The sequence below is a fragment of the Pelophylax lessonae genome (assembly GCF_965119305.1).
Source record: "Pelophylax lessonae genome assembly, chromosome: 4".
Classification (NCBI taxonomy): domain Eukaryota; kingdom Metazoa; phylum Chordata; class Amphibia; order Anura; family Ranidae; genus Pelophylax; species Pelophylax lessonae.
Window position 1 is genome coordinate 484,258,411 of NC_138771.1, and position 25,615 is coordinate 484,284,025.

Consider the following 25,615-nt stretch of genomic DNA (forward strand, 5'->3'; position numbering starts at 1 on the left):
TTTCCTTTCCCTATCAGAGCTTATTCCACCAGTTCTGTTTTCCCCTGGACTTTTCAGCATCCTGCATCTGTATCACAGATTTCAAAGGCACCACCTGGTTCTCTGTTCCCACGTATTCTAGGTTTTACCATGTGGATGTTCAAGCCTCAGCTAATGCAAGCTTCGGCTGCAAGGTACTTTAAGCTGTCATCTGAGTGTGTTCAGGTTTATTATCCTTGTATTTTTTGTGAACCTGTTGGCAGTTCTGTTTGCTATGTTGTTGCCCTCTCATCAGTTTACTGCGTGGAGATGTCCCATGGTTTATGAATACAAGTCCTGTATAGTAAAACCTTGGATTGCGAGCATAATTCATTCCGGAAACATGCTTGTATTCCAAAGCACTCTTGTTTCAAAGCGAATTTCCCCATAAGAAATAATGGGATAATGGAAACCCACAACCACTTATTCATAAATCCTTCAGTTTATAGTCCATATAAAAAGATTATAGCAATGTTTAACCCTAAAATGTCCATGCACAAATGGCGGCCCCCACAAGGGGATTGGAAGCAAAATCCAGCAGGAGTTGCAGAGTATAAAAGACTTCTAAGTGTAGCAGTATGGTTACATTTAATGAAGGTTCAACATTTAGCAACTCACATGGTTGAATAACTTGTTGCCGACTTCCCGCCGCAGATTTATTGCGGCACGGTGGCTTGGCTGTGCGAACTGACATAACTGTAAGTTTGTCGAGCGTGCGCCGTCCCTGCTATGTTTTGATTCAGTTCAGAACCGATCAGTCATTAGGCCCAGGCCAATGATTTTTGGCCTGGACCTGGTGAACGGTTCTGACCAATTGTAAACACCGGCACAAGAAATGTTGCAATCTTCTCTCCTGTAACCCTTTTCGGTTCCATCGTGAGAAGAGAGAACATCTACCGTGAGTACACAAGCACTACACTGACACCAGTACAGATAGGTTTAGGGTTCCTGCCATATATCCCCTAAAAATATTTAACCCCCTGATCACCCCCAGTTAATCCCTTCTTTGCCCTGTCAGTGTCACTATTATAGTGTACATATATTTTTCTGATCACTGTATTAGTGTCACAGGTGACATCAGTTAGCGGTAGCGTTAGCATCAATACAGGATAGCGTCAGATTGCCCGCCGCATATTTAGTAATAAATTTTAACCCTTCGATTGCCAGTGAGACACACACTATTACTAGTATAGTGTCTGAACTGATCAATATCTGTGATTTGATCAGAACTATACTAGTGTCCCCAATAGCTTAGTATAGTGTTCCTAAAACGCAGTGTTAGCAGGATCATCCCGACACCTGCCAGCACCTTAGCTCCCCTGCCCCCCCCCCCCCCCCCCAAGAAGTGCAGAATTCGCAGATTACGGTCGCCTCCAATACACAGCACACTAAATCGCAGCGTTAACAGAGTCAGGCCTGATCTCTGCCATCACCAGCAGGTAAATATTTTGGTAGTGATTCAAACAGTCCTTGACAACCAGGTGCTTTTTTTTTACCTGTGAGTCACACCAGGTACCTGTAAATTTATTGACCAAAATGTCCAAACAGAGGTACACTAGTGAAAAGGCCTACACGATGCTGAGCATGTCAGAATCAGGCTCAGTATTCAAACCTGTAGAGAGCAGCGGCACCCTGATAGATAGCTCTGACAACGGAGTAGTGGTCCCTGCTAAGATCAGGCATACCAGACCCCATTCTTTTGTTGCTGAGGTGCAACAACCGCAGGGTTATCGCATGCAGCAGAGTGTCGGTACTAGTGCAGCTCAACCCTCTTGTGAACTGGCAAGCACTAGCGGCCTAGTACATCCTGATCATAGTCAAACCAGCACTGCAGTAACGCTTGGTGACGTGGCGAGTCCCATAAGTGCAGTTCAAGCTGGTGCGGTGGCTAGCACAAGTAGTGTCCCGCAGCCACCTATAATTCGTAGACTGGCCGTAGAGCCCATAGTGTCCTTCCTTATGAGCTTGCAAATCCTGATTGGGAGCTCACCACTTCTGCAGACTTCTTTTTTTTTTTTTCCTCAAACTTTTCAGTCTTTTTTAGTTTATATCGCAAATAATACAAACCGCAGAGGTGATCAAATACCACCAAAAGAAAGCTCTGTTTGTGGGGGGAAAAAAGGCTTTTTGGGTAGTGGGTACAGCATTGAATGACTGCGTAATTACAAGTTAGTCACGCAGTGCCAAATTGCAAAAAATGTCCTGGTCATTAAAGGGGTAAAACCTTCCGGTCCAAAAGTGGTTAAAAGAGGCACATCTAACTATGCAGGCATCCGGGGGAAAAGCTGTCCACATAGACCGTCCTCCGCACCGTCGACTCTCATTGCTGTCAGTCTGCAATCGTGACCAGGAAGAATACCCTGCAGTAGAGCGATCTGAAAGCGAGGCTTAAAGCACTCGTGGAGCGCAGTGTGGAAGGAATGACGTTGATGGCGGTGCAGAGGACGGTCTATGTGGACATCTTCCCCCGGATGCCTGCATAATTAAATGTGCCTTTTTACTCATCAATCATGTGAGTTGCTAAATGTTGTACCTTCACTAAATGTAACCATATTGCTACACTTAGAGGCACCTCTCTTCTCTTTTATACTCAGTTGTGACATGACGCTACTTGTATATCAAGACACATATGCTTGTTTATCAAGTTTAAAAAATGTATTGCAAAAAAATGTTGCTTATCTTACAAAACGCTCTCAAACCAAGTTACTCTCAATCCAAGGTTTTACTGTACTTTACAATTAAGATAAAGGGAATTTTGATTTACCTGTAAATTCCTTATCTCGGAGTACAGTCCAGGACACAGGAACCTCCCTTCTCTCTCTGGTGGTCACGTCTTATTGCTTGCTAAAAAATTGCAATTTTACGGAGAGGGAAGAAGGGTGGTTATATGTACGTGTCCACAGGGGCAGCTTTAGCAAACTTTTTGCCAGTGTCCAATCCTCTAAAGTTAGCAGCCATATAGCCATTGGTCTATAAATAAAAAGTCCTGTGTTCTGTACTGTGCTCCAAGGAATTTACAGGCAAGTCAAAATTCTCTTTTTAACCAGGAATAATGTTATGCTTTGTTCTGGCTCCAGAGTGTGTATTTACCAGGAATGTGGCTGTGGAAAGTGTATGTACCAGGGATGTTACTGTGTTGTGTGTTATGTCTTTGGAGTATAGATGTACTTTGTTCTGGCTCTTGAGTGTATATGTACCAGGGATGGAATGTTGTGTTCTTGCTCCAGAGTGTGTATGTTCCATGTATAAGCCTGTGCTGTGCTCAGACGGGGTGAACAGAGGGAACAGAACTCTATTAATCTTCAGAAGTTTTCATGTTCAATGTCCTCTCTTTATTCTTTAATGCGGCCGATAGAACGAGATTCTCTCACATCATCTTCAAAGGAACCTCATCTACGTGGATCACCAGGTGGGATTTGGAAGTTTTTCTGTATATTTGCTGGAGTTAATATTACATTCTGTGACCCAGAATTGAACCACAGTGCTGCCTGAGCAGAATTTTTTAACTTCTCCAAGATAAAAACGAGTGTCTGGAAGGGAAGATTAGACTTATAATTTTGTCTCTTAATTTTCTTACAAATTCAGTGTGTGGCTCTGTCCTGTAACATTTTAACGGTTACAAGAGGGGATAGGCCAGAAATGTAAACAAAGAAGACCGTTATCAAATATGAATTAAAGCTGAACTCTAGTCAAAATAACTTGAGATGTATATAATCCCCCCCCCCCCCCCCCAAAAAAAAAGTATATAAATCTGTATTGTGTTCATCAAATCCCATTATGACAGCTGGGCCTGCTACGGTCTGAATACATTGATCAGTGGCTGTAGCAGCTGATTGAGAAAGGTTTTCCAACATGTCCCTTCAACAGAAGTCAATCTTCTTTTGTTGAACAGGGACAGCCACACAGATCAAAATTTGGCAGGTGCCTGCTGAACCAAACTAATTTCAATCAGGGTAAGCCTAGCTTTAGCCTACACAGAGAGCAGAGCTGCAGGAGGCACCCCACTATGGCTGCTGCAGAAAACTACAGAAGCCTGCGGATACAAGGCCAGTCACCCTGCAAAAGGAGTGAGAGCAGCATTGATTGGATTTTAATACAGGAATCTCCAGTAAAAGTTCACACTGGATTACTGCACAGATGTGGGAAAAATACACAAAACACAGCAAAATTCAAGTTAGAATACACATGCCTGGAATTTAGACAATATTTGCTCATCCCAGGGTTCAGCTTTAATTTCAGTCACATTTACTTTTTGTTTTACGCTCAGGAATTCCAATGTTTTTTTGTACATGATGATGATGATTTGAAGCTGTCCTACCTTTCTAGTTTTTTTGTGCTTTTCAACCCCGCATTTCTATCCTCCTTTTCCTGGTTTCAGTTGGCCTCTAAATGAACACAGATCTGCTCTATGCAGATGGAACAGCTGAGCTGAAACTTATAATAAAAATTAGCAGCTGTATCTGAGCTCTAAAAATGTGGAGAAAACAAAGTTACAAAGTAAAGCACTTTTTTACGAAAAGACTGTGGTGGGGCATTCATATAAAAATGGGTTTGGGCCCCTTTTACACAGGGTGCACTCTGATTAGATCAGCAGGGAATTGTTCTGCTGATCCCCTGCTGATCTGAGCAGAGCAAGCGGATGACAGGTCCATGTCTGTTCAGTTTATGCACAACAGACACCGCCTGAGCCCACTTTGCTCTATGGACCGGCAGGTGTTAACGGAATCCATTATTCGTTTACACCAGACTGCCCTCTGATACAGTCTGCCTAGATGAAGGTGGATGGATCCCCTTCCATGTTTTTTGTTTTGTTTTTTAGCAGACCGTATTGGATTACTCTAGTGACTTTTTTTTTTTTTTGTTAAATTACCTGTATGTGTATAATATCTGTATAATAACCATTAGCACACACAGTAGACAGTGGGCATAGCTGATCTTGGCAGTGGGGATAGCAGATCTAGGCAGTTGGCAGCACAGCCCAGGTTGGTCATGGAAGTCTCATCACTTTTCTATATGTCCTCTCTTATATCTCACTGTTCATTAAACTGTGCTCCTCCATGTCTGACATAGATGAAAGACAATGACCCGTTAATCAGCATGGTTCACACCATGATTGAGAACTCTGCGCTTAGACCACAACTGTACCAGCAAGTAAGCCTGTGGACCTTGTTGTCATGTGTACTTCCTTCCCCCAGTAACATCATATGCTGTACCTGCCTACCTGGTGAAATCATAGGCTGAACCCACCTCTTTTGTTACATCATGTGCCAAACCCACTTCCCTGGTGAAATCATATGCTAAACCCATCTCCCTAGTGACATCATATGCTGAACCTGCCTCCCTGGTGACATTACGTCCGCATTTCTGGTGACATTGCGAACTCCCCTCCCTTGTCAGAACATATACTTAATGCCACCCTCTGATGATGTCATATACTGACTCCACCTTCCTAGTGACATTACATGCTGAACCGCCTCCCTGGTAACATTATGTCCTGGCTCCACTGCTTCAGTGCCATGACTGCTGAAGCTGCCTCTTATACCAACTCCCTCTCCCTAGTGATGACATATACCAGTTTCTCCACTTGCAACTCATATTAACTGCCTTCTGTCCATTGACCTAATTTACCAAATGCCCCCCATCTTTGACATATGACTAATTACATTGATTTGTTTTCCATGGTGACCTCCTTTACCAGTGAATTTCCCTCCCTGGAGAATACATATTTCGCCTCCCCCAACTCTCATAAGACCATTGAAAGACATTCTCCTGACATGCCAAATTTTCCTCTGGTTTGTATTCGGACTTCTCTGCTTTGCTGACTTCATCTGCTGACCACTCCTCCTTGGTGACATCTTCCCCTCCTCAGTGACATCATGCACAGACCTGGATATCTGACTGGACTCTTCTTCCAACAATTCAGTTTGCGATTTTCTTTGTATTTCTCGTTTTTGCTCACACCTCCCAGTAGTTTCATAAACTGATTTGCCATTTCCAGTGATGTCATCTGCTGTGTCTGGTTGTGTGGCGCGCTTTTCATTATCATTTTGGCTCTCCTCTTGTTTGGAAAGCACGCTTCTGCTGGCAACCTGGCTGTAGGTGTTGGAATGGCTTCTGTTTTTGTCATGCTATCACAGAGTATTGTACACTGAGCTCACTCCCAGTTTTCATCTATATTACCAGTATGTGACCGGCCTCTGGAGGTATTGGGGGGAGGGATGGCAGCTCCCAGGCTTCCAGCACTGTTTTCACTGGGTGCTACACAGTCGAGGTGCTAAAAGCCATCCGTTATATGTACTATAACTACTCCCTGGATATTCATAGAGCCAAATTCTGTAAGATTTAGGAGTTTCATCATCCCAGTGTAGAAGCCAACAGACCCTTAAACAAATCTTCACTGACAAGAGAAAAGCTCAAATCTGTTAAAATTAGTCAGGATTGGTGCTGGGTGTCTGAAACTTTTCCAGTCCTGTGGGTTCTGAATGTATCTGATGCCTTTCTGTTTCACTGTTTAGTAATTCTTCCTCAAAAGAGACAGTACCATAGCTTCCAGTCTTGGGGGAAACCAGGTGAAAGGAGTCATGACTGAATGCAGGAAGGGATGTCACCATCTTTGAAGAGAAGTAGTTATAAAGAACAGGAAGTTATCTCTTGAGACAGGTTAAATTCTTTACACTGATGAACATTTCCACAACTCACGCATTCAGATTCCCATCGTCTGCACAATTTTCTGATTTCTCTTTGTGACAGTTGAATTATGCAGATTGCTATTTGTCACAAGGACATTTGCATAATTTTCCAAATGTAGCAAAACTGGAGTCCAAACAAATTTAGAACCAAACTTTCTGGAGGTGTCTGATTTTGGGACATAGTTAAAAAAAAAAAAAAAAGGGGCAGATGCCCAGGGCTATAAATTATCTAGAATTTCCCACCAAGTCCTGTTTTTGACCCAGTTTACACCCAGAACCTCATTGGTCACATTCAGAAGATCTGCCATGGTACTGGTTATCCTGACTGCCTGTCAAAGCAGTGTATGTGGGCTCTGCATGGGAAGTCAACACTGAGTGTATTGCCCACACCTTCACCTCTGCACTGTCATGTGTCCATCCCCTGTACATTGCATGGGAAGCCTCTATCTCTGTGTGTGTATCTATAATATTTGCTCCTCTGTTCTCTTTTCCAACCCAGATAATTTGCTGTATTATTGGAGATAATTGTGTCATATATTCTGCCGTGTAAATGGAATCTCTCTGTAGCACATATTAACAAAATTTATCATTTCACTTGTATTTGTCTTATGAGTTTGCATTTGTGTTGACAGAACTGGGGCACATTCTCCAGAATCCCATGATGCACCAGTAACTCTGTAATTGCTCGTGTTCTAGGTTGCAAGAGTTTCACTTGATGTATATATTTATCCATTTTGCGTGTTGCAATAATCAATCACTTCCTTTGTGGAGTTAAACGGTCTCCCGCTGTCTAGTGACCGTCTTGTGGGTTATAAAACAACTGAGCGAGCATAACACATTCCGCTGACCCCAGTAATTATGTTTGTGGTGGTAGTTTTATTCCCAGTGAAATGAATATGTTTATCTAAAAGCTATTTTATTGTATTAGATCCATGTATGTTGTATTTGTCTGCTGGAAGGTTGGTTGAACACAGCGGGGGCGATTTTATTGCTCTTCTTTCAGCATATTTCACCACTATATTTCACCCAAAATAATTGGCAGTTTGGGGTAGAAAGTGAATTAAATGCTGCAGGGATAAAAACATTAATTTACAAAAAGGTAATTTTCTTGATTTTCTCCATAAAATTTTTTTGATTTGTAAATTATGGATTCAGGGTGAGATGAAGCTGAACTAAACTAAGGCAGTAGTTAAATACACAAATGGAATACATAATCTATATGGGACTTATTTTACAGTACCTGCCAAAGAATTTGTATTGCTGTTCATCCAATCTCGAGATTTCCATAAATCTGCCATGGAAGGACACCTGATTTTTCTCTGCTGCATTTCAGTAACACTTTCAGGTTCCAGCCTGAGACTGGACATTACAAAGCAGCAGACTGATGAGTTCAGCATGCTTCTTGATAATGCATGACAATTGCATAACAATTTATTAGCCCCCTGTACTGCCCTTTGCCCTCACAGTTTGAGCTCTGCTGTACAGGGAGTGAAAGAGACTTATGCCAGGTCAGATTTGTGTACTCATTCCAGTTCAGTTTAAAACACAATGTGTAATATGATAACACACCTGCATGGATTTGTTTTTTTATAATCTACAGCTTTAAATTATCTGCAGCATTTTATACACATTTGCAGAAAATTTGTAATTGGTACAATCAATCAGAAAAATGAAGTTATTGCCACCTTAGTTTTAAAACACAGTTTTATAAATGTGTGTATTACTGGAAACCCATTTTTAATGAGAGAAGAGCAATGATAATTATTATAAATTGGCCTCCGTGCGTTCCCTAATTGCAAAATGATTACGGATGTTTTACCTTGGAGTAAAATTTCCCTATTCATTGTGTTTGTGGCAATATTACGGCGTGTTCACTCAAGAGCTACCTTGTCATCGCTAGGTTTTTTTGTTGGTGGTGGGTCTGAGATATTGCGGATTTGATGGAATCTGTACATTTTTTTAGGCATATAAAGGCCAGAATGATATCTCCTCTCCGCTTTTCTCTCCATCCTGCTGATGTGTTTGTGTATTGGCGGTACAAGCTGTTGTCCCATTGCCATTGTGATCTTCCAGAAAGATGTTTTGCAGTTTAGGATATAGGGGTACAGCTATGCGGGACATTTGTATCACTTTATAGTATGAGATTACCCTTGTGATGGCAAAAACCTTATAGAACACATCCAGGTATGGGTGTTTATTTAGCAAATAAAGATAAATTAATCTCATGCTGCAAATGATCCAGATTGTCTGTGTAGCTTGACTTTGTAGCTTTCTCCAAGTTTCACATTTCGTTGTGTCCTTGCAGATGACTCAGGACGAGTGCCGGCCTTCAGTTTACAAACACCGCTCCGAGGAGGCCGACGTAGATGTAAGTACGCTAATCTCCTGCCCACACATACAGTATGTCACACTGGAAATGGGTTACTATGCAGGATAAAGGCCAAAGCCTGATTTTCCTTGCCTATATTATGGCTACTTATGCAGTGCACTAATATAGCCACATCTGTATGTACCAACTGCACTCTTTTTTTTTTTTTTTCATTTCGCTCCCAGAACCTTATTTATGACAGGATATTGTATAATAAAAAAAATGTGTTATTATCCGACAAAACCTAGCACACATTGCATCCAGTTTTAGACCTTTCTTTTTAATCGGGGTAGTTTAATATTGATTTTTCTAGTCCCATACAAGATATCCATGGCCACGCGAAACGTAGATATCATGTCAATGTTAAATACATTTAGGAAGTTATAGCTTTGGATAATGCACCAGATACAAGCATTGCTTGTATTGTTAAAGTGTTACTAAACCCAGGACCCCGCATTACCTATATCTTGTCTTCCACAGTAAACGGAAATGGAGTTATTTTAGTAAATATAAACTGCTAAAGACCTTTTCTCATCAGCAGTTGGAGCAGTCTTGGGACTTGGTTAAAGCTTGTAGGAGTTTTCATTCTCCCCCTAGTGTTCTGTGAGGCTGCAGGACCCATGCCCCTCTGTCTGGACAGTGCTGATTGGCCCTGTGCTGATCACATGCACTCTCCCAAGAAAAAAATAAAAATTCTTGCAATGCACACCAATCTGAGAATATGCAGCTTTCACCCAAGGCTCTGTTCTATCAGTAGATAGATTGGAAACAGTGGAAGAAGGGGAGGTGTAAAGAAAACTGCATTGTGTAAAAAAAAAAAAGGTTGCTTGATCCAGAGGATTAACCCCTTAGGTTCTACAATTAAACAAGCATGCTTTACTGCATATACAGACTGTTTTTTACTGTTGTGGGTTTAGTTTTGTTGCTTTTCAGCCTGAAATGAAGACACAGTTTTTGTTTAATCCAGCTGTATTTACTTAGTGCAACTTATAACATCCAAGTGTAAGATATAACCCCAACATGTCAGAAAAACAAATTCAAAACCGGAATCATTGAGTTGAAAAAAAGGATCGCTCCCCTCCTGAAAATAACTTATAAACTCAATCAGGTATAGCTAATCACCTTCTCAATGGCAAACAAAGCCATTTAACTTTCAACTGTGATCAGCTGTGGTCATTTTAATTAGCTCTGCATGAAAAGAGCTTTCCTGGAACATTTCGGTCCCGATAGTGCAACTGAATCAAACAATCAACTACGGGTGGCAAGGCACTGTCAAAAGATATCTGGGATAAAGTTGTGGACAGGCATAAGTCAGGGGATGGATACAAAAAATGTCAAACTATACAAAACAAAGTGGGTGCTACCTTCTTATTTCAAGCAAAATTGTATCAATATTACATAAATAATAGTGCACCTGATCAATAATACAGGACTATACAAAAAAAAAAAATTCTCTTACGTCCTCCGACAGTCGCCGCCCCTTCCCAAGTCTTCACCAATGGGTATTGACCTTTGCTCCGCAGGAGTAGCTAGGCAACAAGATTTGTTAATACAAAAGCTTTTAGCATAGACACACCCCTAGGGGCTGTCCCCTTAGTCAATACCTCCCTGCACCAGCATTCCCAACTCAGTTTGATCTTGCCTAGCTTAGGAGTAGCAGGCTTTCCTGTGCTGGGGCTTCAGTCTCAGCCTTCTACCCTTTTTTGATTTTATTTCAAGTATTTCTTCTTTTCTTTACTAGCTGTTGTTTTTGTCAGCTTTAGTTTAGGGATCTTCAGATGAAGATGATCATGCGAAGCTGGGTCTCGGACTGGCCGCCCTGGATACCAGGGCTGAGAGCCAGATGGATCCCCAGCCTGCCATCGAGCGTTCAGCTATGGTTCGCCCTGGCACCATGAACGACCCATCCCTGTTCGCTGCAGGGATGCTGCCTGTGAGGTGGCTACCTCACTGGACGCCATTCTGCGGTCTTGTGCTGCGGTCCACTGCGTCCTGGCTGCGGCACTCCCTGTCATCCTGATAGCGGTTTGTCGCTTAAGAAGGCTCCCCACGCCATCCGGTACGGTAAGCACCTTCTGTGTGGGGACCATCTGTGTGGGTGTCAGTCTGTGGCTGTGTGTACCCTCATGTCTGTGTGCTATGCGGGCTCCCTGTCAGATCCCTGTATGGATTCATGCCTTTGTGGGCTGCGAGGGGGGGGGCCCTCCCGCTCTGCTGTGAGTTCTGTGGGGCAGATTAGATAGACATGCCTGAGCGGCGACCGCTATTGCGGCCCGCCATTTCTTTTTGCAGTAATTGCTATGGATGGCCCTGTTCTGTACAGCGCTGTGTTTTGGCGCCGGTTGCCGCCATTTTGGCGGGCCGCGCTCGCTCGAGCACATGTCGGCGCCATTTTCTTGTAGCCTCGGTCCCTCAGCCTGAGCGGCCATTTTTGCGGAGCCTTTATAGGCTATATAAGTCAGCCGGTTATTGCATCACTTCCTCTTTCTCTGGGACAGCGATCGGTGGCAGCAGCCTGTTTGTGCTCTCTCCAGGTTTTTCCTTCATTGTCCTGTCATTCCTTGCTCAGTGTTCTCTATCCCTGCGGGATCGGTGCATGCAGTAGTGTGCGGTGGGCTGCGCTCGCCGTGGTGTTAAAGGGACAGTACCCCTTTTCATTTCTGTGGGCATGGATTCTCAGGATAGCAAGTTTCCCCCCGCCCTGGTGGGGGACCAGGGGGCTTCTGCACCCCCCGAGGGGGCTGATCTGGCCACTTTTGTGGCATCCTTGGTGTCTCAGGTGCAGATGCTGATGGCTGAACGATCCGCAAAAAGGGCCAGGTTATCCATTTCCTCTGATTCAGAGGGCGATGTGGCTGCTGGGGCTGGCGTGCCCTTCTCAGGGTCTCGCTCATCTCTGGACCTCGTGGGGTCTGAGGGGGAGGCGGAGGTGGAAGGGGTTGATACTTCTCCCCCTGGCTCACCTGAAGAGCTTGCACTCGTGGATGAGCTGATCGCCTCCATTAAGGATACTTTGTACTTGGAGGATGAGCCCGCTCCTCCTGCTAGGGTGTCCTCCTTTGGGACGCAAAGGACTCGCAAATCTGCGCAGGTTTTTCCCTGCCCTGCTGAATTTCACCATACAGTTAATGAGCAGTGGCACAATTTAAAGAAGCCCTTTACAGTGCCGAATAAGTTTAAACTGCTTTATCCGTTTGCGCCATCCACCGACGAGCGTTGGTGTGTGGTGCCTCAGGTGGATCACGCGGTAGCCGTTTTGAACAAAGCTACTGCGATTCCTTCTGAGGATACCCCGGTTTTCCGGGACCCTACGGACAGGAGGTTGGAGTCTCTTGCCCGTCATGCCTACATGGTTGCTGGTTCTATGCTAAAACCTATTTTTGCTTCGGTTATGGCGGCCCAGGCGGTTGCCGATTGGACGAAGGTGCTCAGGCGCTGCTTCGGCTCCGCCTACCACATTGGCCATGGTGGATCAAATCCATCAAGGCGTCATGTACTTGTGTGATGCGGACTTGAATTTGGCTCCTTTGGCTGCACGCCTGTCTGGCGTGGCGATGCTCAACCGTCGCCTGATATGGCTGAAGAATTGGTCGGTGGACCAATCGTCTCGCAAGACGTTGGCGGATTTTCCCTACGTGGGATCTCGCCTCTTTGGCGAGGCTTCGGATACTCTGATTAAGGGGGTTACTGGGGGCAAGAGTACTCTTACCCCAGAATTCCAAGCACAAGTCTTTCCGTGGAAAACGGAATCCCTCGTTTAGGCCCTCCCAGGGGTCCTTTCTTGCCTTGTCACAATCCAAGGGCAAGCCCTTCAAGGGCCAGGGCTCCCAGAAGAAGCCGTGGGCGGGTAAGCAAAAATCCGGCCAGTCTGGTTCCACAACCCACGCTAGTTCCGCCTGAAGGGACGCCCTCACCCGTTTCTGGGGTGGGGGGACGTCTGCGCGGTTTCCTCCAACCTTGGCTGATCCGCATTCAGGACAGATGGGTTCAGGAAATCGTTCGATCGGATTTCTCTCTCAGCCGGCGGGCAGATTTTTTCCCTCAACTCTTCAGCTGTCTCCGGAGCGTTTGCAGGATCTGCACCTGGCGGTGCGGGACCTGCGGACCCAAGGAGTGGTGGTTCCGGTGCCTCATCGGGACAGATTTCGGGGGTTTTACTCCAATCTGTTCACTGTGCCCAGAAAGGAGGGCAAGGTGCGTCCGATTCTGGATTTGAAAGCTCTGAACCGCTTTGTGCGGGTGCGCAAGTTCCGCATGGAATCCCTGCGCTCGGTGGTGGCTGCCCTGAGTCCAGGGGAGTTCATGGCCTCCATCGATCTGAAGGATGCGTACCTACACATCCCCATCTTCGAGGGTCATCAACGGTACCTTCGATTCGCCATTGCGGAGGAACACTACCAATTCGTGGCGTTACCTTTCGGTCTCGCTTCGGCTCCGCGGGTTTTTACCAAGGTGCTGGCGCCGGTCCTGGCCCTGTTGCGGGCACAGGGTATTGCGGTCTTGGGGTATCTGGACGATCTCCTCATACGGTCAACTGCCAGCCAGAGCCTGATGGCCGACCTGTCCACCACGGTGCAGACGCTGCAGGAGTTCGGTTGGACAATAAACTTTCCGAAGTCGACTCTGTGTCCTAAGGTTCGCCTTCCCTATTTGGGGATGGTTCTGGACTCTGTTCAGGCGAAAGTTTTCCTTCCGGAGGACAAACTCCGGACGCTTCAGGACGAGGTTGGGGCCCTCAGGGCCAACCAAAGCTCGTCCTTCCGGACATGCATGAGATGTCTGGGGTTGATGGTCTCCGCTTTCGAGGCAATCCCCTTTGCCCAGTTTCACACGCGGGGTCTCCAGGCGGAGATTCTGACCAAGTGGGACGGGCGTCCGCAGTCCTTGGATCTGCGGATCTCGTTGAGTCACCGCACCAGACGGAGTCTTCTGTGGTGGCTCCAGTCCCCGGCAGTGTCGGGTGGCAAGTCTTTTCGTCCATTGCTGTGGACGGTGGTCACCACGGATGCCAGCCTGACGGGCTGGGGTGGTGTCCTGGGCAATCTGTCCGCCCAGGGGACGTGGTCGGAGGAGGAGTCCTCCCTTCCAATCAACATTCTGGAATTGCGAGCGATAAAGCTTTGCCTTCTGCAATGGTCGGAACGGCTTCAGGGCAGTCCGGTTCGGGTTCAGACGGACAATGCCACCGCGGTGGCCTACATCAACCATCAAGGGGGCACCAGGAGTGCCCGAGCGGCTCGGGAAGTGGCCGACATTCTGTCTTGGGCCGAGACGCACGTCCCGGCGATAACAGCAGTTCACATTCCGGGAGTGGAGAACTGGCAGGCGGATTATCTGAGTCGCCAGACCCTGGACCAGGGAGAATGGTCCCTTCACCCGGATGTCTTCCAGATGTTGTGCGCGAAGTGGGGTTCCCCAGATGTGGACCTGTTCACGTCTCGTCTAAACAACAAGGTGGAAAGGTTCGTGGCAAGGACGCGCGATCCTCAGGCAGACGCCTCAAGACGCGTTAGTGGCGCCCTGGCATCCGTATCGTCTGATGTATGCCTTTCCACCGATTCAGCTGCTGTCCAGGCTCCTTCGCAGGTTAGCCTCGGAACCGCACGCGGTGATTCTGGTGGCACCGGACTGGCCTCGCCGGTCTTGGTACGCAGACCTTGTAAATCTGGCAGTCGACGCTCCGTGGCGCCTGCCGCTTCGGGAAGACCTTCTGTCTCAAGGGCCGATATTCCATCCTGCTTTACAGTCGCTGGCTTTAACGACCTGGCTGTTGAAAGCCAGGTCCTGAAGGACAGAGGTCTCTCCCCTGAGGTCATTCCCACTTTGATCAAGGCTAGAAAAGCCTCTTCGGGAAAGATTTACTACCGCACTTGGAAAGCATACTTTGCCTGGTGTGAGTCCAAGGGGTTTTCCCCTCGCTCATACTCGGTGTCCAGAGTGTTGGCTTTCCTCCAAACTGGAGTGGACCAGCGTTTGGCGTTGGCCACGATTAAAGGCCAGATTTCTGCGCTGGCCGTCCTTTTTTCAGCGCCCTGTGGCGTCAAACTCGTTGATCCACACCTTTGTTCAAGGGGTGCGCCATTTGGCCCCTCCACAGAGGTAGCCTTTGCCTCCGTGGGACTTGAACCTGGTTCTGTCCGTATTGCAACATGCTCCCTTTGAAAAGATCAGGGAGATCTCGTTGCCCCTGTTGTCCAAAAAGGTGGCCTTTTTGGTGCCGATCACGTCGGCTCGCAGGGTGTCTGAGCTGGCGGCTTTGTCCTGCAGCTCTCCCTACTTGGTGATCCACAAGGATAAGGTGGTCCTGCGACCTAACCCATCCTTTCTGCCGAAAGTGATCTCGGATTTTCACCTTAATGAAGAAATTGTCTTGGAAATTGTCTTAATGAGGAAAAACTTCCTAAGGAGGTTGCCTTACATTCCTTGGATGTTGTCCGGGCGATCAGGGTTTACCTGTCGTCCACTGAGCCTTTTCGCAGGTCGGATTCCCTCTTTGTTCTTCCTGAGGGACCTCGGAAGGGCATGGCGGCGTCGGCTGCGACTATCGCCAAATGGATTAGACAAACCATTGTGCAGGCCTATGCCTTGAAGGGGAGGGTTCCTCCTTTTCCTGTAAAAGCGCACTCTACCAGGTCTTTGAGTACGTCTTGGGCTTTCCGGCATCAGGCTTCTGTGGCCCAGGTGTGTAAGGCGGCGACTTAGTCGTCCGTTCACACCTTCTCCAAGTTCTATAAGGTGGACGTTCAGGCATCGGCCGATGCCTCCTTTGGCCGTAAAGTTCTCAGTGCGGCGGTGCCTTAGGGACCCTTGTCTTTTGGGTCCTTGGCTGTTGGGGTGTTTTACCCCTGGGTTACTTGTTTCTTCCTGGGTTGTTGCTCCTGTTGAGCACGTTTTCCTGTTGCCCAGTTGGTTCTCTTACTGTGTGTAAGGTTCCTTTCTCTGATGTGGGTACTGCATTGCTTTTCTGCGGCTGCGTCTCCCACCCCTCAGGTCTACACTGCTTTGGGACGTCCCATTGGTGAAGACTTGGGAAGGGGCGGCGACTGTCGGAGGACGTAAGAGAAAACGGAATTTTTGTAAAATCTTACTGTAAAATTCCTTTCTCTGAGTCCCCCCGCCCCTCTTTTGGGGTTTTTGTGTACTCTTACTGCTATGCTACCAAACTGAGTTGGAAATGCTGGTGCAGGGAGGTATTGACTAAGGGGACAGCCCCTAGGGGTGTGTCTATGCTAAAAGCTTTTGTATTAACAAATCTTGTTGCCTAGCTACTCCTGCGGAGCAAAGGTCAATACCCATTGGTGAAGACTTGGGAAGGGGCGGCGACTGTCGGAGGACTCAGAGAAAGGAATTTTACGGTAAGATTTTACAAAAATTCAGTTTTTTTTTATAAAAAACAAAAACCCCACAATTTTTTATGAATCTATTTTGTATAGTGATCTAAACCAATGTCCAAAAAACATATATAACCAGTCACCGTTCTCTTATAAAAAAAAATAATCGTGCTCCAATATCGTGCTCCATGTAGTGTTCCACCAAATGTGCAAAAACAAATATGCACTCACCAGAACCCTTCGGCCAACATAGTGACTATCAGGCATATAGCTAGCTAAATCCACCTCTTAGAGACTCAAGGCAATATCCTCCAGCATCTTCCTTGCTCCTCTCTCCCACTCTATGCACTGCAAAGAGAAGCTCCTAAACAGACCACAGGAAGGGAGTGTATAGTGTAGTATGTTTGTTTAAAACCAGGGCACATAAGCATAAAAAAGCACTAGTATGCTAGCTAAGAAACATAGGCATAAAACATGTGCAGCTTTCCAGCTGGTGTGTCCCGCACCATCCCTCGCTTCCCAGGTGTGTCCCACCAGTTGGAAGTAATGAAAAAGGATGGTTTTTCCGGTATTGGTATGGCTTGCAGTTCAATGAATTTCGCACATGCGCGTGTCATCAGGCATGCCATGACTTCCTGCCAGTATTGTTGCTTTAGGCATTGGATCCTGCATGGGCGCTCACCTTGGTACTTGATGCAATGCATGTTATGCTTCCATGTACACAATCGCGAGATGAATAAGAAATCTGATTGCTAAAGCTCACATTGTCATGGTTAAATCTCCTTCACATTCATTTGCCCATTCTACCAGATCAGGGAGTTTTCTAGGCATTTTGACATCAGGACGCCCAGCTTTTGAAGGCCGCTACCTGGTCCTTGTTGTTAGGCCTGTTAGCACTGTTCTGTTTGCCTAATTGTTGCCCATCCTCCTCTTGCATTGCTTGGGGACGTCTCAGGGTCTATGGATACCTTGCCTGTGTCCTGTACTGTTGAGTTAAGCAATTGCTGCCCTTATAACTTATATGGCGGCAAGGTTGCACATCTGTGCCGGATCACACTTCCGGGTCTAGGCCATGCATGCGCTCCGCTGACTACCCGCACCTGCTGTGATTGTACACAGGGGGAGCTGATCTGCTGGTACCGCGGACTCTGTCTGCCAGCACCCGCCGATCATTGAGCACAGAGGCAAAACAGCGATCTGCTTATGTAAACAAGGCAGATCGCCATCCTGTCAGTAAGGGAGGAAGGGATCCAGTATTCCTGCAAAGCAAGAACAAGGATCCATGTCTCCCCCTAGTAAAAGCACCTCCCACAGAACACAAACACACTAGCTGGACACATAGTTAACCCTTTGATCACCCCGTTTAACCCCTTCCCAGCCATAGTCATTAGTACAATGACCGTGCAAATTTTTGGCACTGATCAGTTTGTGTCACTGGTCCCCAAAAAGTGTCTGTCTGCCGCAATATCGCAGCACTGTTTTTTTTTTTTTTTTTTTTAATATTCCATAGTTTGTAGACGCTATATCTTTTGTGCAAACCAATCATATACACGTAAAAATAATGAGATCAAACCACGCTGACTCTAAGATCAAAAAAGCAGCCAACACTTCAACTAGACATAGGTAGTAGTCATAAAAATAGGTAATTAGGTGTAGCGCTAAGAAGATATATATGCATAAATTCTAAAAACACCTTTAAATAAATAAAGAGTTAGAATAATGAACACCTAGAAATCTCATGACTGGAATTGAAATCGTAATGAGAAAAATGTCCATAAAACAATGTCCATAAAAGATTGCAGAAATAAAGTCCCACGTGAAGAAGGTGGCTTTTAGAATAGATATTGGTGACAATTGTGATAAAATCCGACACCCATATGGTAATAGGAATGCGCTCACCAGAGACAATGGACCCAAAATTCCATATAGAATATGGGTCATACAGGCTGATTATGGTAATACGTCCTCTCTCTCAGCATACAATTGTCCAATATACATGCCCGGATGGATGGGGTGGTCAGCAGAGGAACGCCCGAACTTCCCAACCGATGGTGCACCCCATACTGACAGAAAAACACAGAATTGTTGACATTGTTGCAGATTTATTAAAAAAGAAAAACTGAAATATCACATGGTCCTAAGTATTCAGACCCTTTGCTGTGACACTCATATTTAACTCAGGTGCTTTCCATTTCTTCTGATCATCCTTGAGATGGTTCTAAAACCTTCATTTGAGTCCAGCTGTGTTTGATTATACTGATTGGACTTGATTAGGAAAGCCACACACCTGTCTATATAAGACCTTCCAGATCACAATGCATGTCGGAGCAAATGAGAATCATGAGGTCAAAGGAACTGCCTGAAGAGCTCAGAGACAGAATTGTGGCAAGGCACAGATCTGAAGGTAGGTGTGTACCGCGCTCAGGAAAAAAAAAAATATATATATATATATATAATGTGTTGACTGAACTATAGGTGAACTTCAATGCAGCTGTTCAAAAAGTTTGAGTAGAACCTTATCTTTTGCACTTATGAATTTATGAACAGCTGCATTCTAGCAACTTATTATTGATATTAGTTTTTTCACTGATCTTTGCGCTGTAATTGCACTGCACTTTAAGGCACAGATCTGGCCAAGGTTACAAAAAGATTTCTGCTGCACTTAAGGCTCCTAAGAGCACAGTGGCCTCCATAATCCTCAAATGGAAGACGTTTGGGACGACCAGAACCCTTCCTAGAGCTGGCCGTCCGGCCAAACTGAGCTATCGGGGGAGAAGAGCCTTGGTGAGAGAGGTAAAGAAGAACCCAAAGATCACTGTGGCTGAGCTCCAGAGATGCAGTCAGGAGATGGGAGAAAGTTGTAGAAAGTCAACCATCACTGCAGCCCTCCACCAGTCGGGGCTTTATGGCAGAGTGGCCCGACGGAAGCCTCTCCTCAGTGTAAGACACATGAAAGCCCGCATGGAGTTTGCTAAAAAACACTTGAAGGACTCCAAGATGGTGAGAAATAAGATTCTCTAGTCTGATGAGACCAAAAAAGAACTTTTTGGCCTTAATTCTAAGCGGTATGTGTGGAGAAAACCAGGCACTGCTCATCACCTGTCCAATACAGTCCCAACAGTGAAGCATGGTGGTGGCAGCATCATGCTGTGGGGGTGTTTTTCAGCTGCAGGGACAGGACGACTGGTTGCAATTGAGGGAAAGATGAATGCGGCCAAGTACAGGGATATCCTGGACAAAAACCTTCTCCAGAGTGCTCTGGACCTCAGACTGGGCCGAAGGTTTACCTTCCAACAAGACAATGACCCTAAGCACACAGCTAAAATAACGAAGGAGTGGCTTCACAACAACTCCGTGACTGTTCTTGAATGGCCTAGCCAGAGCCCTGACTTAAACCCAATTGAGCATCTCTGGAGAGACCTAAAAATGGCTGTCCACCAATGTTTACCATCCAACCTGACAGAACTGGAGAGGATCTGCAAGGAGGAATGGCAGAGGATCCCCAAATCCAGGTGTGAAAGACTTGTTGCATCTTTCCCAAAAAGACTCCTGGCTGTATTAGATCAAAAGGGGGCTTCTACTAAATACTGAGCAAAGGGTCTGAATACTTAGGACCATGTGATATTTCAGTTTTTCTTTTTTAATAAATCTGCAACAATGTCAACAATTCTGTGTTTTTCTGTCAGTATGGGGTGCTATGTGTACATTCATGAGGAAGAAGAATGAACCTAAATGATTTTAGCAAATGGCTGCAATATAACAAAGAGTGAAAAATGTAAGGGGGTCTGAATACTTTCCGTACCCACTGTGTGTGTGTGTGTGTGTGTGTGTGTGTGTATATATATATATATATATATATATATATTTTTTTTTTTTACGCAAAAAATAAATACAGCAGAGGTGATCAAATACCAGCAAAAGAAAGCTCTATTTGTGGGGAATTTTTTTATTTATTTGGGTACAGTGTCACATGACCACGCAATTGTCAAAGTAACGCAGTGTCATATCACAAAAAATGGCCAGGTCATGAAGGGAGTTAAATTTTCCGGGGCTGAAGTGGTTAACATAAGCAGAGTTTTAAAACCTGTAAATTCCATAACTTGGAGCACAGTCCAGGATACATACTATCCTCCCTTCTATCCTGGGTTGCTGTGCATTGCTTGCTCCCAAACTGAAGACTCACGGAGTGAGGTAGGGTCCAGGGAAAGTGCCCAGTGGGCATGTCCTTAAAAGCTGTCCAGTCACCTGAAGGTATGACCCTATAACTCGTGGTCTTTGAATACTTTGCCTTTTACTGTACTCCAAGATATGGAATTTAAACGCAAGTCAAAATTCCTCTTTTTGTTTTTACTTTTACATAAAATTCCTTCGAAAAGTACCTATACATAAGATTTGGGCTTCCTCTTAACATAAAGATATTGACAGTGTTTCAGTTGCCCAGTGTACATGGTCATATTGTCGTCTGGGTCCCCAACCTTTCCGCTGTATTTATAGTTGTGTGTTCCCTTCAGGCCAAGCTGAGCCGACTATGTGAGCAGGATAAAGTGGTCCAGGCTCTAGAACAGAAGCTGCAGCAGTTACATAAAGAGAAGGTAAGATTGCCATTTGTGGGTCACGACCAGTGTTCCTATCGTGCTGGTATCAGGCACTGATTTTATGTTTCTTATGTCCTCCTAGTACACCCTGGAACAAGCCCTGCTGTCCGCAAGCCAGGAGATAGAGATGAACACCGACAATCCAGCAACTGTTCAGAATGTGGTGATACAGAGAGACGAGCTTCAGAATGGGCTGCTAAGTACATGTCGGGAAGTGTCCCGGGCCACCACGGTGAGGATTACCTTCCTCTGAATGCACCAGCACTCACCATTCTGTCACCACATTTTTTTTTTGTCTTGCACAATCAACTACATGCATTTGTATCTTAATTCAGGTCTCAGTCTGTGGTATATCCTGGGATCCATTCACATGTCTGTGTTTCTCTATGCCTGAGAATTTAACACCTGCTTTTCATTGCTCTGCTATTTCTTGTTGTTTGCTGCATTTTGCCCAGATTTTCAAACACCTGAGAATTACTGAAATACCTGAAAAATGCTTGCAATGCAGATCAGAACATCTTAAAAAGGAAGCATGTGCATGTCTCACTTCCATAACAAATCTGGAAAATAAAGGGTTAATTGGTTTAATAAAATGGGTCAAGCTAAACAAATTTGTTTTTCACCCTGGGGCTTTTGTCAATCCAGTGACTAGTTTACAGCATGAATACAACCTAATATAGAGTCCTAAAATGAGGAAAACACTTGACTGTGGCAGTCTTCTATCTCACCACTGCCGCCATTTTGTTAAGATTGTGCTGTTTCCCACTGTACAGAGATTTTCCAGCTTGTAGGGCATTTATCATCAGAGAGATTTATCATCACTGGGATTGGTTTACTCTGTAGTTACACTTTTGCTCACAGAAACAGTAGCTGCTACGAAGCTTAAAGTTAACACTCATGATTCACAAGATCTGCTATAGCAATTACAGTACAGCTTTTAGGAAAGGTCTGCCATTCAGAGCAAGGCCAGACATAAAGGGAACAGAATTTAAAATATGGTAACTTTATTTAGAGAGGCAAGGATGGTTTGAGATGTATGAAAAGGGCAGTTTCAGGTCAAGTAGAGCCAGATGCCAGAAAAGTGTATTGCTTGTAAATGGTTTATTATGGCCAGTTACAACTAGGTGACAACAGTTTTATAATGAGACTTAATTATGACATTGCAGTTTTACAAAGGGATTTAATTAGAAGCATGTTAAGTACCCTGGCTACTGTACTGTTTATGCATGCCAACCTAATTTGCTTGATTCAACCTGATCTGTTTTGAGCTTATTTTAGTGATGATATAAAATTAGTTACCTATGCATTCGTGATAAACAATAATTCACTGCACATATTAAAGCATAGGACTAGAAATCTGGGCCAGTGAATGAAAATTGAGACCATTCTAATGTAGTATAAATACTACCATACTAATATACTATACATACTACAATTCTACCACTGTTCTAATACAGTATACTATACATACTACCACCTCACGAATATACTATACATACTGCAATACTACTACCATATTAATATACATACTACAACGCTGCTTCCAAATTACAATACAGCTACCATATGAACATACTATATGTAAAATTCTACAGCTGTGCTACTATACTAAATGCAAAACTGCTGCCTTGCTAAGATACTTTCCTAATCGGCATAGGCAGTACAGGACACAGACTCCCTTCAGTCTTGACCATGAGTTTGGTGCTGCCACCTTCAGATAAGGACACTGGCAAACAAAGTTGTATGGACACCCCCTATAACTCCTCCTGCACAAAGCAATCCTCTGGTTTTTTACTAGTGTCCTTAGGCGATGGGCAACTTCTCACTGCTGGGAGCAGGTTTCTGGCTTATTATTTTGATTATAAGGGAGGATTGAATATTGTGCATGGAAAAATTCTCCACCTGGCTTCATCAGCAGCACTGAGGCAATAGAATTGCAGCTTCTGGAATGGTCACCCATTGGCAGTACCTTAGGGTATTTTTACCTGAAGCCCACTGCATGAAAAACACAGGGCTGCCCTGTCACATTGCCTCCAGCACTGGACACGTGTAGGGCTCATCCTCATTGCAGCAGTGCAATTTGGTGTAGTTTGCTGCAGAGTGCTCTACAAGTCCAGGCCAGTTGCAGTCTGAATCCCAGTAGCTTCAGTCCCCTAATGCCCTCTCCATGGAGGAGAAGGTATGCCCTTTTAATGTGGATGAAGCGGGCAATTCCTGCCTGTTGTTCTATATCTGGGGAAGATGGCGGTGCCCTTGTGTATTGAGGTCAGGGCTTTGCCCATTCCTTTGCCATGGAAACAAAGGGGTCTACGACAAGAGCACCTTTATGCCTGGAGCAGTGTCGAAGGGTTAGGGCAACATTTTTTTCCCCAGTCATCTTCCTGGACAGCTTAATGAGAGCTAGGTTCCTCCCACCTAGCACAGGAAACACAATCCACATTAGTTTAGTTTAAATACAGGTGGGAGCTAGAGACCCTCAGTATTTTGTCTTTCCTCGGCCAGACAGGATCACTTCAAGAAAACTTCATGCTGACAGGCCTCTGTTCTAGGTGGCAGGAGCCTCCCGACCCTGGCCTCTCCTTAACTGGGCAGTATTCCTTTGGGAGGGTTAGCTGGAGAACTCGGGTCCCCTGATACCTTTGGTATAGGGGGGGGATTGGGGGACCCCTTCTTCCCGTTATGGTATCCATTAGGGGGGGAGCCAGAGTGGAGGCTTACCCGGTCCTTGCGGGCGTCGCAGAGTCTCCATTCCCTGGGGGGCAGCGTGGGGCAGTAGTCTCCCTTCTTCCTAGGCAGTCACACTCGTGGAGCTTGGAACGCCGGAGGGAGGCGTCTTTTCCGGTATCCTCCTATGGGCAGCTGGCGTCCGGTGCTATCCTGGATGGATGACGGGAGAGAATTACAGCGCTGCACCATGGTTCAGCCTCCCAATCCACAGGATCCGGTCTGGGGCCTCCAGGGACAGACAAGGGCTCTGCTCATTCAGACTGGTGAACATAAGGAAGCGGCAATCCTGAGACTCCCTGCAATGGAGGTGGCTGCTGCTGAGGAGGTGGATCCTGGCTCTAAGGTAGGGGAATGATGTAGACTCATCAGCGCTGTTACCTTACACTAGGGGAGGGGCACTAGTGGTGGTAGTGTTATGTGCACTGAATGGTTTGCAGGGTGCAGGAGTCTCTGGTGGTCTTCCTCTCTTATTAGTGTATTTTTGGACACCGGAAAATCCAGTCCGGATAACAACAGATGCGAGTGCATTGGGTTGGGAAGCCCACATGGAATGTCTGGCTACACAAGGAAAATGGGAGAGATCAGATGCCGCCTGCTCTTCCAATGTAAGGGAACTAAAGGCAGTATGGAAAGCTCTTCTCTCCTTCGGACCCAACATAAAAGGAAGACCTATTTTGGTTCAGACAATGTGGCGCGCAGTATCCTACATAAATAAACAAGGGGGTACGCCGGCTCCCTCCCTCATGAAGGTGGCAAAGCTAAACCTTACATGGGCGGAAGAAAACACCCTCTCTCTGGCAGCCATTCACTTCAAAGGGGAGCTGAATTTTCTAGTGGATTTCTTGAGCAGTGAGCAGAGAAAAGATTTATCACACAGAATGGAGCTTGAATCAAGTAGTGTTTGAGGCAATCTCAGAGATGTGGTGTCGTCCAAAGATGCAAAATGTAGAAATTTTTTTCTCAATTTACAGGGACCCTTACAGTCTGGGTCTGGATGCTTTTGCATTTCCATGGTCATAGGATCTCCTGTACGTCTTCCCTCCGTTCAGGCTCATACCAAAGGTGATTCTGAAAGTCAAATCCTTAAGAGCGAAAGTAATTCTGATCGCTCCAGCTTGACCAAAAAAGGCATGGTTTGCCGCTCTACAGAAACTGCCAATAGCAACACCCTGGAGGCTGCCAGAGGATCGATTTACTGGTTCAGGAAGATTTATGCCACCCGCAGACGAGCCGTCTTTCTCTGAAGGCCTGGCACCTGTTCAAAAACAATGGGTTGTCAGAAAAAGTAATCAACACATTCTTAAACAGTAGCAAAAAATAAAAATTTAATCTATAATAAAGTATGGAAGAAATTCTGCTTTTGATGGAAGGACAATGACAGGACCGATTATTTCAGCAGTATTGGATTTTCTGCAAAATGGATCAGACCTAGGGCTAGCCCCCAAAACGTTGAAAGTACAGGTGGCAGCATTGTCCAATTTTCTAGATATCAAATTGGCGGAACATATTCCAAAAAGATTATCATGGCCGTCTCAAGGAGTAGAGCACCGGAGTCAAATACGTTTCCCCCGTGGGATTTGTCTACGGTCCTTCAGATCTTCTCAAACAGCCTTTGGCGCCGTTAGAGGATAGTACATTGAAAGTCTTAACCTACAAAACAGTGCTCTTAGTGGCACTGGTCACAGCCAGAAGAGTCAGTAAACTACAAGCAATGTCCATAGCAGAGTCACACTGCTCCATTTTGCCCGATAGCGCCGGTCCAGCCATAGAATTACTCTTTCTCCCCAAAGTGTAGACGGACTTTCATTGATCACAGGAAACCATTATCCCATTGTTTTGTGGACAAGCTAGCAACCCCTAGGGAAGAGGATTTCCATAAAATTGATG

The 25,615-nt window shown here is 45.5% G+C and overlaps 1 protein-coding gene across 8 annotated transcripts in view; it reads left to right on the plus strand.

Moving 5' to 3' along the window:
- PLEKHA5 (pleckstrin homology domain containing A5) overlaps window positions 1–25,615 on the plus strand; it is a gene marked incomplete at its 5' end in the record, with an annotated part of 271,030 nt that overhangs the window by 216,421 nt on the left and 28,994 nt on the right. For 5 of the 8 annotated variants that reach the window (XM_082255200.1, XM_082255201.1, XM_082255204.1 and 2 more), the window contains 5 exons: window positions 3,374–3,427; window positions 5,089–5,169; window positions 9,013–9,075; window positions 20,918–20,998; window positions 21,084–21,233. In XM_082255200.1, coding sequence (XP_082111326.1) covers window positions 3,374–3,427; window positions 5,089–5,169; window positions 9,013–9,075; window positions 20,918–20,998; window positions 21,084–21,233 — 429 coding nt within the window. The remainder of the gene's footprint in view (window positions 1–3,373; window positions 3,428–5,088; window positions 5,170–9,012; window positions 9,076–20,917; window positions 20,999–21,083; window positions 21,234–25,615) is intronic. The other 3 variants (XM_082255203.1, XM_082255205.1, XM_082255207.1) reach the window with 1 other exon arrangement.